The sequence below is a fragment of the Rutilus rutilus genome (assembly GCF_951802725.1).
Source record: "Rutilus rutilus genome assembly, chromosome: 8".
NCBI lineage: Eukaryota > Metazoa > Chordata > Actinopteri > Cypriniformes > Leuciscidae > Rutilus > Rutilus rutilus.
In genome coordinates, this window is record NC_140222.1 from 28,459,809 (window position 1) to 28,472,647 (window position 12,839).

Below are 12,839 nucleotides of genomic sequence, written 5' to 3' on the forward strand. Positions count from 1 at the left end.
TTAAAATCTACTCTACACACACGCGTGTTTATATCCCGCAATTCTGATAGAAAAAAAGTCACAATTGCGAGATGTAAACTCACAATTCAGATAGAAAAAGTGAGAAAAAGAGTCTAAATTGTGAGGTATAAACTCGCAATTCAGAATTTTTTTCTCTCAAATGCGAGTATATATATATATATATATATATATATATATATATATATATATAAATATATAAAACTCAAATTCAGAGACAAAAGTCAGAATTTTGATATATATATAATATATGATATATATATTTTATTTTTAATATATCAAAATTCTCACTTTTGTCTCCGAATTTGAGTTTAACTCGCAATTCTGAGGAAAAAATCTGAATTGTGAGATAAAAAGTCACAATTACCTTTTTAATGTTTTTTATTCCATGGTGGAAACCATACCATTCACTAAGTGCCTCACCATCACCTCGATTTTTGCTTTTTCTTTTTTTTTAAAAACTAAATATTTTTGTGGTATTCAACATTAACCTATGCCACAAATGCGGTCTATTGAGTTTAATTTCTATTGAACCCGGAAATAAACAAATAAGGGAAAAGAAGCATAAACTGATGGCATGTAAAGATATTGTTTGACTAAAGTTTTTTGTTCACCTTCATGACAGTTTTAATAGCGCTGACAGCAGCACCGCAGAGCCCCTTCACTCGCGTCTGATCGCCACTACAGTCCACTTGCCGTACACACAGAAACAGAACCCGGGCCGCCAGTCCAGGGGACAAAGACAAAACTCCCTCCGCCCTCACATCTGTCACAGAGGAAAGATAAATCCTGTCAGTCAGCTTGAATAACCATCTCAAAAGTAAGCCAACTGTTGTGTGTGTTGTTGACCTGTTATAAGGTGTTTGATCAGCTTGCTCTCATCTCTTTTCCTGCACTCCAGTAGTCCGCTGAGTGTCTGGCTCTTCTGAGGGCCAGGAGATGTTGGGTCCTGAGACGCAGCTATCGCTAGACCTGAGCAGGACATTTGGGGTCAGTACAATTTTTTAACTCCTTTCCGCCAGCGTTTTTGTTACCGTTTAAGTTGCCAGCCACTGTAAGCGTTTTTGATAATTATCACAAAAATGTAATGGCCCCCAGAATATTTTGTTGTATGTATATCTGAACAGCTATATATCAAAAGAAAGAACAAAGCCTCTGATTTAAAAAAAAAAAAAGTACATTTTGAACAAAAAGCTTAGAAAATCGTGTTTTTTTTTAATCGTGAAAATCATGTAATAGCCCAGACAGCAACATAGTGTCTGCCCAGATCCGGCCCACATCTGGGCAGTGTGAAAGCTACATTGTACCAGATATGAGCCGGATCTGGGCCGACACTATGTTGCTGTCGGGGAGGGCCCCGACCGTATAACAGTGAAAACATGGAAAGCTATAAAATTCCGTCAATGGCGGCGAAAGAGTTAAAAAAAATAAGCGCAAAAATTCAGCAAGCACATAATAAATTTATCGAAAGTGCCAGTAAAGATGTTTATAATGTTACAAAATATTTCTATTTCAAATAATGCTATTTTTTTTACTTTCTATTCATCAAAGAATCCTGATTTTTTTTTTTTTTTTTTTTTTAACAAAAATATTAAGCAGCACAACTGTTTTCAACATTGATGATAATCAGAAATGTTTCTTGAGCAACAAAATCAGCATATTAGAATGATTTCTAAAATATCATGCGACACTGAACACTGAAATTCAGCTGTTCATCATAGGAATAAATTGCATATTCAAATAGAAAATAGTTATTTTAAATTGTAATGATTCACAATATTATACATTATATTATAATATTTTACTGTATTTTCGATCAAATAAATGCAGCTTTGATGACCTTAAGAGACTTCTCTCAAAAAACATCTTCAAACTTTCAAACCCTTTTACATTCATTGCACAAAAGGTTCTTTATAGTGGAAAAAAGCTTTACATTTTTAAAATGTCCTTCACACTAAAAAGAAAATGTTTACTGAAAGGATCTTTGAGGAACCAAAATGGTTCTTCCAGGGGGGGAAAGGCTTTTTGGAACCTTTATTTAAGTGTAGAGTAGATGTTGTTTTTGTTGTTTTTAAATGGACCCACACAGACCTGCATAAGACAGGATTCTCCTGAGGCTCACAGTGTTTTTCAGTTCCTTGAGCTCTCGACGTAATCGGACACATTCCTGCTCTCGAACCGCCACCTGCTCCGTTAGTTCCTTCATTCACACACATAAAGAAGCAAAAAATTACAACTGAACAAAGTACATAGTACAAAGAACAATGGTAGGTTCAGATGGAACAGGTACATTTATCTCAGGATCTCCAGGCGTATCTCTGTCATGGGCCTGCTGGAATTTCATCCTGAGAGCTGAAATCTCCTGCTCCCACTGTCCTCTCTGAGACAACAGCTGCGTCTCTAGAAACCTAGAACCATACAATTTAGTGCCGATAATAGCCTATAAGTCATCAATGACTTTATAAGGTCTCAATGAGCGAAAGGAAACTGACTTGTTGGCCACCCGTACAGCATCGTACGCATATCTGAGATCTTCCCCCTTCATCCTCTCGGCTGTGTCCTTCGCAACGCTCATATCCTCCATTAGGATGTTCTGTGGGTAAATATTGTCACTTTATTGTTGCAATATATAGCTTTTTTTTACATTTTAGAAAGAGACTTTTAATGTCTGACCAGAGGTTGCTCATGGCTCCAGGGTCTCCTGTCGGTGGGTGACGTGACGCTGATCCTCCTGATCTCCTCGGGTGAAGGGAAGACGGGCGAGCTCGAGAACGGCGTGGTGACGGGCGAAAGAAGCTCCAAAGACACAGTCGAATCTGTTCGCCTATGTCCACGTGAATGCTGCGAGGGAGCACACATATATATGCTTGCTTTCGTTTAAGATTAAATACAATGTTAACACAAAATAAAACTAGAAAACATATTATTATTAGATACTAGCCTATATTCATTTTTTTGATTAATATACAGTCAATTGTCATATTTTCATATTTGTACATGTACAGGGGCATCGTGTACCTGTTTTTATTTTATTCTTACATATATTTTATTATAATTTATATTACGGGGTTGTTGATCTGGGGTGCGTTTCCCGAAAGCATCGTTGGCCAACTATGGTCGCAAGTTCCGTCGTTACCAATAGAGTTCAATGGACATTGCGATGAACTTGCGACCATAGTTGGCCAACGATGCTTTCGGGAAACGCACCCCTGATTGGTTGACGAACGTTTAAAGGAGAACTCCGGTCAATTTTAACATTGAGCTCATTTTTTTGTACATTTGGAGTGCTGTCAATACAGAGAACAACGACAAAAATCGGTGTTGCCTACACCGAGTTATTCTATTTTTAAAATTTGCACCCTATTGACTTCAATGGGGCAAGTAGTAAGCCTGCTTTTTAGCCTCTTAACATCCTTTAAGTGTCATTACAAGTGCACAGAAAATGTGAGTGATTCCTTCCGAGTGAACACGAGTGGATCTGACTGCAGTAGATGTTAGAGATATTAATAAAAATGAAGTTAATTCAGCCAGCGCTCATACCTTTGTTTACATCCTGTTTTCGGTGGAAGGCCATAGTAATCGATTGTCGAGTTCACGCGCATAGGTTTAGTACCTATGATCACGCGCGTGAACTCGACAATCGATTACTATGGCCTTCCACCGAAAACAGGATGTAAACAAAGGTATGAGCGCTGGCTGAATTAACTTCATTTTTATTAATATCTCTAACATCTACTGCAGTCAGATCCACCCGTGTTCACTCGGAAGGAATCACTCACATTTTCTGTGCACTTGTAATGACACTTAAAGGATGTTAAGAGGCTAAAAAGCAGGCTTACTACTTGCCCCATTGAAGTCAATAGGGTGCAAATTTTAAAAATAGAATAACTCGGTGTAGGCAACACCGATTTTTGTCGTTGTTCTCTGTATTGACAGCACTCCAAATGTACAAAAAAATGAGCTCAATGTTAAAATTGACCGGAGTTCTCCTTTAAGGTGTGCAGTTATTTTTAGGGAAACGCACGGAAAAAGTAGTTCCAGGCAGGTCTTGACCGCATTACAGTTCCATATCACTTCGCCAAATGATTTCAGTTATTTCAAAGGTCTTTACAGCCTACAGAACCAAAACCCACAAGGACACTGACTGAGCAAATAAATATAGTAAACAATAACAGTGAAATATAGTAAAAAAACGACAAATTATTTCCATGTTTTTTGCCACAAAATTACATTTTATTATGTATGGAAAACACATACTCTCTTTCTCTCGCTCTCTCTCGCACTCAAATGCACAGACATCAGTACGGACACACTCGCACAAAAACGTGTTGTCAGCGTTGCTTTGACAATTTTATCAGTAAAATAGTTTATTAACTTAAAAGCTACATGAAATTTTTCACTAGTGCGGTAATAACGGTGCTGTTCTTGGAGCAGATAAACGTACCAAAAACTTTCGCTATTTTTAGAGACACTGCTGTCGAACACTGTTGAGAGACGCATAGAGACTCAGGTAATTCACACACGCATACCCAGACAGCAACATAGTGTCGGCCCACATTTGGTACACGTGGAATCCACAAGTACCAGATGTAGCCTGGATCTGGGCCGACACTATGTTGCTCGCTCTCTCTCTCTCTCTCTCTCTCTCCCTATCGCTATCTCTCTCTAATAACTGCATTAGTCTGCTATCAATGGCTCAAGCCTCCGTTAGCTGTGAAATTACATTTTGGCAACAGAGGTGTAAGATGTACAAATCAGTCCTACACACAAGAGTTTTTTAAAGACAAAAACCTGACAAATGTCTTGAAATACAACATCTGAACAATGTCATGAGGTGAGGTGTGCATTTTTTTCCTAAAAATTCAACCGCCCGTCATCAATTATTCCTTAAATATTTATATACATTACAAATTCTCTAAAGATGTACCTCATTGGTGGTGAATAGGCTCATATCTCTTAGGTTGTCGTATCTTTGCTCTAGCCTCGTGAACTCTCTAAGTAAACTCTGGTATCTCCTCCTCTCCTCTTCCAGCTCTGCTTGCACTGATGCACCTGCCTGATCCACAGACTGCTGCCGGCTCTCTGAAACATGCAGTTTATTCAACTTTTTACTTTAACATATATGATTTATATCATTTTTATATTTATTACATTTAAATGAGCCTTAGACTGCCAATTTATTTACTAATTAAATGCAATACATGAATTGAGATGAAACTGTGGTGGTTCATTTCAAAATAAGATATGACACAAATTGAATCCATTTACCCTCCTGAGCCTTTTCCTGATCCTGTAAACGAATAACCAAATCATCCTTCTCTTTCGCCAAAGAATCTCTCTCGAATCGGAGAGCTTGGATTTCCTAGAGTAAACAGGAAGTAAACAAACAAAATTGGTGAGTATTAACAGAACCAACTGCCTTTAAAGGTAAAGTTTAAAATGAATAAATAGATAACAATAAGTGGCTGATGTTAACTGTGTATGTGAAACATGGCTCACCTGTGTAAGCTGGAGAATCTCTTGGGCGGCCTTCTCCTCAGCTTTCCTCATGTCCTCCTCCTGTTTGTCTGCGAGTAAAGGAGCAGTGTTTGCATTCTCCTGCAGTTGGATCTGGAGTTTGAGGAGTTTTGACCGCAGCTGTTCCAGCTCAGAGCTGTGAGCTCCTCGCTCGGCCTGAAGAATCTCCCGCAGAGACGCACTCTCTCTCGCCTGGGAAAAGAAAAGCACACATGATTCACATTGTGCGGCCATCTGTCCGGATTTGGAGCTGGATGCTCATATTTCCTCCTGTTAAAGTCACAGTGAAATTAAAGTGGACAATTCTTATTTTTTATAGAATATTACAATAGTTATGATAAATGATTTATCTGTGTGCATCATACAGTTATTCCTGAACCAAAACAATGAGCTTATGCTGCATTCACGGCACGCCATGTCGTAACCGTAATTGGATGGATGGCAACCCGTGACGTTCAACCCAGAACTGTCCTCAGACTCAGATTTATGGATTATGTCAAACCCTATCAACGCCGAATTTAATCTGCAGCAGTCAGGTGGTACAAGTCAGAGAATTAAAAAATTGTCATTACATAATTGCTCAAAGCTTTCTTGCACCCTCTCACCTGTTGGTCAGCTCTGAGCTGCAGCTGCATGAGTTTGACTTCCATGCCTTTATTGAGTTCTCTGAATTTCTCTACCGATCGAGCCTCAGCACGCAGGCGCAACAGCTCTTTACGTGCCGCTCGTCTGCGCACGCAACTCTGCAGGAGCACCACTGCAGTTCTGACTCGCCTGAAACTGCACCGGGCCAGCCAGCCTCGCACCTGTGCCTGCAAAAACACCACCGCCCGCTCTGTCAGCATCTAAAGAGAGAAGAGATTTATAAAACAAATCATAAAATAACAATGTTTACATTAGGCAACAACATTCAAACATATACGCTTTACTAATTTTTAAGCATAGACCTTACAGAAATAAAAAAAATTCATTAGTCCAACTGCTTTGCTTGAGTATATCATGACAGAGATGCTGCATTGAGATTTGCATTACTTGAGATAGAACTTCAGAATAGCACTAGAACTAGAATAATCAAGTTAATATTTGGCCATTTTTTATGCATTCAGCATCTGCAGGTGTAGGGTCAAATGAGCCTGTAACTTTCAACTATACCCAGAAACACATTTTAAAGCACTTTACCTGTCTGTAAATGCGACGAGCCTGGGTGCCTCTGATGAAGGCCTGGATTTTGATGGTGGCCTCTCTGATGGTCATATAAAGTTGTCGCACAGCCAGCATGCGATATGTTTTCTGGATGATTAAAGCAACGCGTGTATAACGGAGGGTCCACGCCAACCTAATGGTTAGGTAACAATGAAGTATATTCTTCAAAATTTGGATCACAAACATACAGAAACACCTATTAGAAAACCTACACAACTAGAATGGGACCTCAAAACCTACAGTACACAGTGTGTTCTTTAGGTAACACTCTAACCCACCTTCGAGCTAGGGTTCCTCTGGTGTAGCGCTGCAGGATGAAGGTGGCCCACCGGAGCCGCTGATAACGCCTACGCTCCAGCCAGCCTCTCACCCAGCTTTGGATCAAAACCCCTGCTGCACATAGCCGATCCCCTCTCAGCTTCTCCAGTACTGCAACTTGTCCAGCCCGGAAGAAGACCTTGGTCTTGCCAAAGCAGTACTGCTCTGGATCAGGGATGAGGTAGGGCAGGGAACTTTGGCAGGAACGCCGTACATCCTCTTGAGAAACAGAACCACGTAGCAACACCCGGTAGCGGGTAAAGAACTCCTCGTACGTCCACCTGGAGTAAGGACAAAAGAGTCGAGGTTGTAAGAAGGAACTTATGCTTTTCTTATTTGACAGACTTATAGAAGAGTACTTGCCTGGAGGGGTAGCCTGCGGCACTGATTCGGATGGTCTCCAAGACTCCACACGCTCGCAATTGCTGCACTGCTCGCTTGGGATCAAATCTGATATAAAGAGATTTGAAAAGGTAACTCCAAAATCTGATAGACATAAACACAGGATATCTTATTTTTCTTACAGAAAGGGCTGTTTGAGGTCATTGGACTTTATGCAGCGGACATAATGCGGAGTGGTGCTGTTCAGGGTGTCCATTAATAGGTGCAGGGATTGACGAAACTAGACACACAAAGAAAGAACATGTAAGAAAAGATTGAAATCTCAGACCTAAAGAGTCAGAGAACACCTTAAGGGATTTAGATGGATTTGAGCATGACTGGTTAACCATTTGAAAAGAGTTTTCTTCAGACAGGAACCAGGAGAAGCAGCTCACCTGAAAGCCCACAGTTAATTTGTGCTCTCTGTGAGCTCGCTTTCCTGAACGTACGCTCCCGTTTGCAAGCGAGGAGTTGGGGAGGGATCCCCCTGCTGACTCCTTCTGGAACAACTCTGCAACTAGTTCTGACTGGGAAGGATACGGACACTTGTGAGGAGGCAGAGTGAGTACAAAACTAAATCTTTTAAAAGACAATAATTTAACTATTCACACAGTACCTGGCTAGCTCTCAGTATATTGATAGGCTCCTCAAGCACAGTGTCTCGGTTCTTGTCTAAAAACCCATCACACTCATACTGAACCTAATGCAAAAAAACAGCAATATTACCACAAACTTTGAAAGGTTTTGTGCCACCATTTGCTAAATTATTCTCAGTAGATGTTTTCTGACCAAATCAGCAAAATGCACAATGATGAAGGCAGAGTTGGACATGCGCGGTTTACGAAAGTAGGGGCTGTGGTTCAGGTGCTGATCGTAAACCTTCCGAGCCCAGTTCTCATCTGAGCCTTTCGGCATCTAGAACAGAGAGAGAATGTGTTTTACACATTTTGGTGACATGATAAGAGGGATTACAACTTGTGTTACGACATGTAGTTTGCTCACTCTGCATTCCTCATCCAGAAGATCAAGTAGGCCCAGCTGGCCTTCTATGAGCGCAATACATGGCTGGTTATCGCTGAACTCAATACGATTCCAGGGAAGTTCCTCTCGCAGGTACTCCTCTTGCTCCAACTGAAACACATGCTGACAAGGACATACCACATACTTAAAACTTAACTTAATGAACAAAGTTGAGTCAACCAGTCAACTAATGGCTAGAGAAGTTCTGAAATACTCAACAAAAGTAGGCACTTGTACAGTTTCACTAGTGTGGAGAAATGCTTCAAGTCACGATTCGCTAGACAAAAATATAAAAAGACTCAAGTCAGGCACCAACGTAATCCAAGTCCCGATATCTGGAAACTTACCCTGTTGAACTGCTGTTGGAGTTTCTCGTTGGCGTAGTTAATACAGAATTGCTCAAAGCTATTCCTGTCAAAAGTCTCAAACCTGACAAAACAAAACAATCCAAAATGTACATTTTTGTTATATTATTGATTATTACGTTTAAAATAACTCTTACCCATAGATATCAAGAACTCCTATGAAAGATTTGGGCTGTTCCCGGTGTGCTCGTAAGGATGAGTTGAGTCTCTGCACCGTCCATGTGAATAGTTGCTCGTACACATGCTTAGCCAGAGCATCCCGTGCTTCATTAGCCTGCTGGCCTGTCATGGGCTTCACAAGCATCTCCCCACCCACCGCCAGTCGCCTGTGACATAGCCATTGGGCCATCTGAGCACCTTCCACCCCCAAAAGCTTGGCAAAGATAGCCAAGGAGCGGTCATCGGCCTGCCAGTATGGTGAATAAGGAAATATGTACATATTATCACAAACTACTTGGACAGCACTGCTCCTGTTTTTTTTTTTGTTTTTTTTATCTATACAGACATCAAACAGTTCTTAAAAATTTTATTCTGACTCATACACAAAAAATTTACACAATAAGTGGAAATGGTGCATGTACATTAATGTAGCTGCGGTCCCCACCACGACCACTGGCTTGTATGTTGACATTCCCCAGATGAAGAATAGCTGCCAGTATACGAAATATCTCCATCTGCTGGTCCGGTTGCACTCCTGCAGGGGTGAACCACAAGTTTCAAGTTCATCACGTTGTATTTAAGGAATATATGGATGTATTTTAACTTACCAAGTATAGTAAAAGCATTTCTCGTCCGCTCCAGCTCGACAACATCATCTGTGCCTGGAATGTGCACATTTTGTCCTTGGTTGGTGTAATGGAAGTTCTCCGCAGAATCTAGTGAGATGCAGTAACGTTTGGTGATTGAACAAAAACAACACAACACAAATAAACACATTCACACATATATGTTTGAGTAACATGTTTTCGGGACATTTAGGCTTTACCAAATTTGAGTGTCCTCAACTCTGGCAAATCCCTGGAAGCACAAAGCTGGTAGAAGATGTGGTAGTTTCTCTCTTCAGCTGCCTGTTCATGTGTCACGATACAAAATGCATCTCAATAACCAAATTTGATCACTAAATCGTGAGATATTCACAATATGATCAAGCAATCACCTGAAAAACAACTCTTGATTTCTCCAACAAGTAGGTCTTCATGTTTGCCCCAATTATATCCCCTTTACGTCCAAATCCTATCTCAATATACTTTCCAAAACGGCTGCTGTTGTCGTTTCTGGTTGTTTTTGCATTACCAATTGCCTGTAAGGGTTAAAATGATCATTTAAGTTTATTAAATGACTAATAAACAGCCAGAAAGGCCAGAAATCAAGTTTCAGTACCTCCATGATGGGATTGGACGCTAAAACTTTCTCCTCCACACTGGTCTGCTGGGCCGCACCACCCACAACAGCAAAGTAACGCATGGTGTACTTGGCAGATACAGTTTTACCTGAGCCTGATTCTCCACTGATTATGATGGACTGGTTTTTCTCCTCTCTGTACATATAATTATTAAAACCATATTAAAACCATATGTGTCGGTTAAGGTAATGTGATACAAATTCAGAATGAAACTCCCTACTGTATACTGTGTAGTAACAAGGTAAAATGAAAAAGGTACTTTGATATCTACATGATAATTTACATGGTACTTCAAAGTAATTTAAAGAATACCATGGTATTCTTTTGTCCAAAAAAGGATGGTACTGTTTTGTAAGTGAACTAATCTTGTTATTTGCTTGCTCTTGACCTGGTCATAGTGCAGTACGCCTCTTCAGCCACCGAAAAAATATGCGGCTCCATATCAGCCGTGTCCTGGCCACTGTAAGCGTCAATCACCTCCTCTCCGTAGATGGGCAACTGTTCATATGGATTTAATGCCACCAACACGATCCCTATTAAAGTATAAGAAAGTTATCTAAATGAGATTCTAGTATCTATGAAATGAAAAATGTAATTAATGTAGTTTAACATGCAAGGCCATCATTTTCTTTGCATAATTCACACACCAATAAACTCAGTGTAAATGTTCTTTACAGTAGCCAATATAACAATGAGTGATGTTATTTGAATCTCTGTGTCTTGAACTTTACACCCAGTAAAATGGAGGTTAATGGGTGATGGCTGTAAAAACTTGCCACTGTTTTCTGTAGAATGTAACTCACCGCAGTATGTGTAAATGCTGTTGTAGTCAAGAAAGCGCACTCGCAAGTTGTGAAGTACCGCTGGCTCATGGAGGAAGGTTAGAGCTGTGAGGTCATTCTCCCCCTCCAAAATATCAGGGTTACCTAGAGGGGGAAGACCTGCCGGAGGCAACACTGGATACTCCATCTCCTTATTTAAAAACAAATATATACAGTATATATACAGTTTGTAACTATATAAATAAAATAAAACATGTTCATTCTGCAGGCCTCATGGTTTCATTTCAGTATCATATGTGTGTTTTTGTCTTACTCTGCCATCACTGAGTTGGATTAAGATCTGCTGGTCTCCAGGATGATAGTCTTGAAGCAGCTGTACAGACACCCACACAGCTTCTGGGTCTGGCACCCACACACATGCACCCTGAGAGGCGACAGAAACATAATAAATACATATTCATACAAAGCATAATCAACAAAAAATAGTCAAAGTCATTTGAAACTTTTTCTTTTTTTTTCTTTTTTTTTATAGCTTATATAGAATCACGCACATTAGTGTGCGGCAGATTTTGACATATCATACATTTATTTTTTTGGTGTTTTGACAGGAAGTGTGGGAACGGGATCTAGAAAGGTCTCCGAGCCGATCTCGAAGTCGGAACTCGGGTCGGAGCGTTGCCCATGAGGCTATTGACTCCGACAAATTATTAAAATGTCATTCTGTGATAAGTAGCCTACAAATGAAATTAAGGTAATTGTTTGTTTCTTTGTTTCTTTTTTATTTTTTTATTTTACTTTTTGCATATGCGTTTTTGGAAGAAAAGGAAATAAAAAGCCCATTCTACAGGTAGGCTAGTTCCTCATCACTCGCTACTTCGCTAATTAATATTCACAGACAAGGCTAAGCCTAGTCCCTGACTAAAATGCATATTTGAGCTGTTTTTACTGAAAACAACTTGCACTTACATCTTAAAATGTCAGCGGTTTTGTCTCATGATGCACACCACATGTTTGTTTATAAAAGCTACTTAAATATCCTAATTGAACTAAGGTCTAATCCTGGTTAAATTCTGTGGAACTAGGCCATAAACAATTAAGTTCTCATATTTCAAGTGTTTTGACTGATGAAAGTGAAGCAGACTGGTTGACATTCCACTGCTTTTCCAACAAAAAAACTGCTACATTGCGCTTCCAGCAGAGTTTAGCGCTGACCATAAACACACCTGAACCAGCTAATCAAGGTCTTCAGGATTACTAGAAACTCCAAGCCAGGTGGCCTTCTACGAGCAAAAAAGGACATTGCAGTCTATAGACTTGATTATTATAATGTCTAAAGATATGGATACCAAGGAAATTGATTCAATATTTTGAATGTTACACAACCGGCTCATGTGCCTGAGTCTGTCCCTATCTGTCCCAACCCAGTGACACTCTTTTTCTCCTCAATCAGCATAAAAACACTTGCAGCACCATTAAACATTAACACTAGCCGGTCTCCTCTGACACTGACATTCAAAACTAAACTATCTATCTATCTATCTATCTATCTATCTATCTATCTATCTATCTATCTATCTATCTATCTATCTATCTATCTACTGTCTGTCTGTCTGTCTGTCTGTCTGTCTATCTATCTATCTATCTATCTATCTACTGTGTCTGTCTGTCTATCTATCTATCATAATGACATCCAATGAAACTGCAAAAAAATTATTACAAACGCACTTACCTTTGTGTAGAGCTCTGTGGTTGCCATCTGGCCAGAGAGTTAATTTCTGCTTTGACAGCTCAAATGAAACCTCTCTACAACTTAAGCTGTTCTTTTAATTTGCG

The 12,839-nt window shown here is 39.8% G+C and overlaps 1 protein-coding gene across 1 annotated transcript in view; it reads right to left on the reverse strand.

Annotated features, from left to right (window-relative positions):
- LOC311294897 (unconventional myosin-Va) overlaps positions 1 to 12,762 on the reverse strand; it is a gene marked incomplete at its 5' end in the record, with an annotated part of 15,707 nt that extends 2,945 nt beyond the window's left edge. Inside the window, 29 exons of the mRNA XM_084415960.1 lie at positions 633 to 784; positions 868 to 990; positions 2,110 to 2,218; positions 2,309 to 2,426; positions 2,511 to 2,611; positions 2,692 to 2,859; positions 4,946 to 5,100; positions 5,287 to 5,380; positions 5,518 to 5,727; positions 6,141 to 6,380; positions 6,715 to 6,871; positions 7,017 to 7,337; positions 7,420 to 7,506; positions 7,581 to 7,678; positions 7,833 to 7,964; positions 8,054 to 8,137; positions 8,227 to 8,352; positions 8,440 to 8,580; positions 8,805 to 8,886; positions 8,960 to 9,228; positions 9,404 to 9,516; positions 9,590 to 9,697; positions 9,808 to 9,889; positions 9,979 to 10,122; positions 10,203 to 10,359; positions 10,613 to 10,757; positions 11,028 to 11,196; positions 11,320 to 11,430; positions 12,736 to 12,762. Coding sequence (XP_084272086.1) covers positions 633 to 784; positions 868 to 990; positions 2,110 to 2,218; positions 2,309 to 2,426; positions 2,511 to 2,611; positions 2,692 to 2,859; positions 4,946 to 5,100; positions 5,287 to 5,380; positions 5,518 to 5,727; positions 6,141 to 6,380; positions 6,715 to 6,871; positions 7,017 to 7,337; positions 7,420 to 7,506; positions 7,581 to 7,678; positions 7,833 to 7,964; positions 8,054 to 8,137; positions 8,227 to 8,352; positions 8,440 to 8,580; positions 8,805 to 8,886; positions 8,960 to 9,228; positions 9,404 to 9,516; positions 9,590 to 9,697; positions 9,808 to 9,889; positions 9,979 to 10,122; positions 10,203 to 10,359; positions 10,613 to 10,757; positions 11,028 to 11,196; positions 11,320 to 11,430; positions 12,736 to 12,762 — 4,023 coding nt within the window. The remainder of the gene's footprint in view (positions 1 to 632; positions 785 to 867; positions 991 to 2,109; positions 2,219 to 2,308; positions 2,427 to 2,510; positions 2,612 to 2,691; positions 2,860 to 4,945; positions 5,101 to 5,286; positions 5,381 to 5,517; positions 5,728 to 6,140; positions 6,381 to 6,714; positions 6,872 to 7,016; positions 7,338 to 7,419; positions 7,507 to 7,580; positions 7,679 to 7,832; positions 7,965 to 8,053; positions 8,138 to 8,226; positions 8,353 to 8,439; positions 8,581 to 8,804; positions 8,887 to 8,959; positions 9,229 to 9,403; positions 9,517 to 9,589; positions 9,698 to 9,807; positions 9,890 to 9,978; positions 10,123 to 10,202; positions 10,360 to 10,612; positions 10,758 to 11,027; positions 11,197 to 11,319; positions 11,431 to 12,735) is intronic.
- Between the last annotated feature and the right edge of the window lie 77 nt (positions 12,763 to 12,839).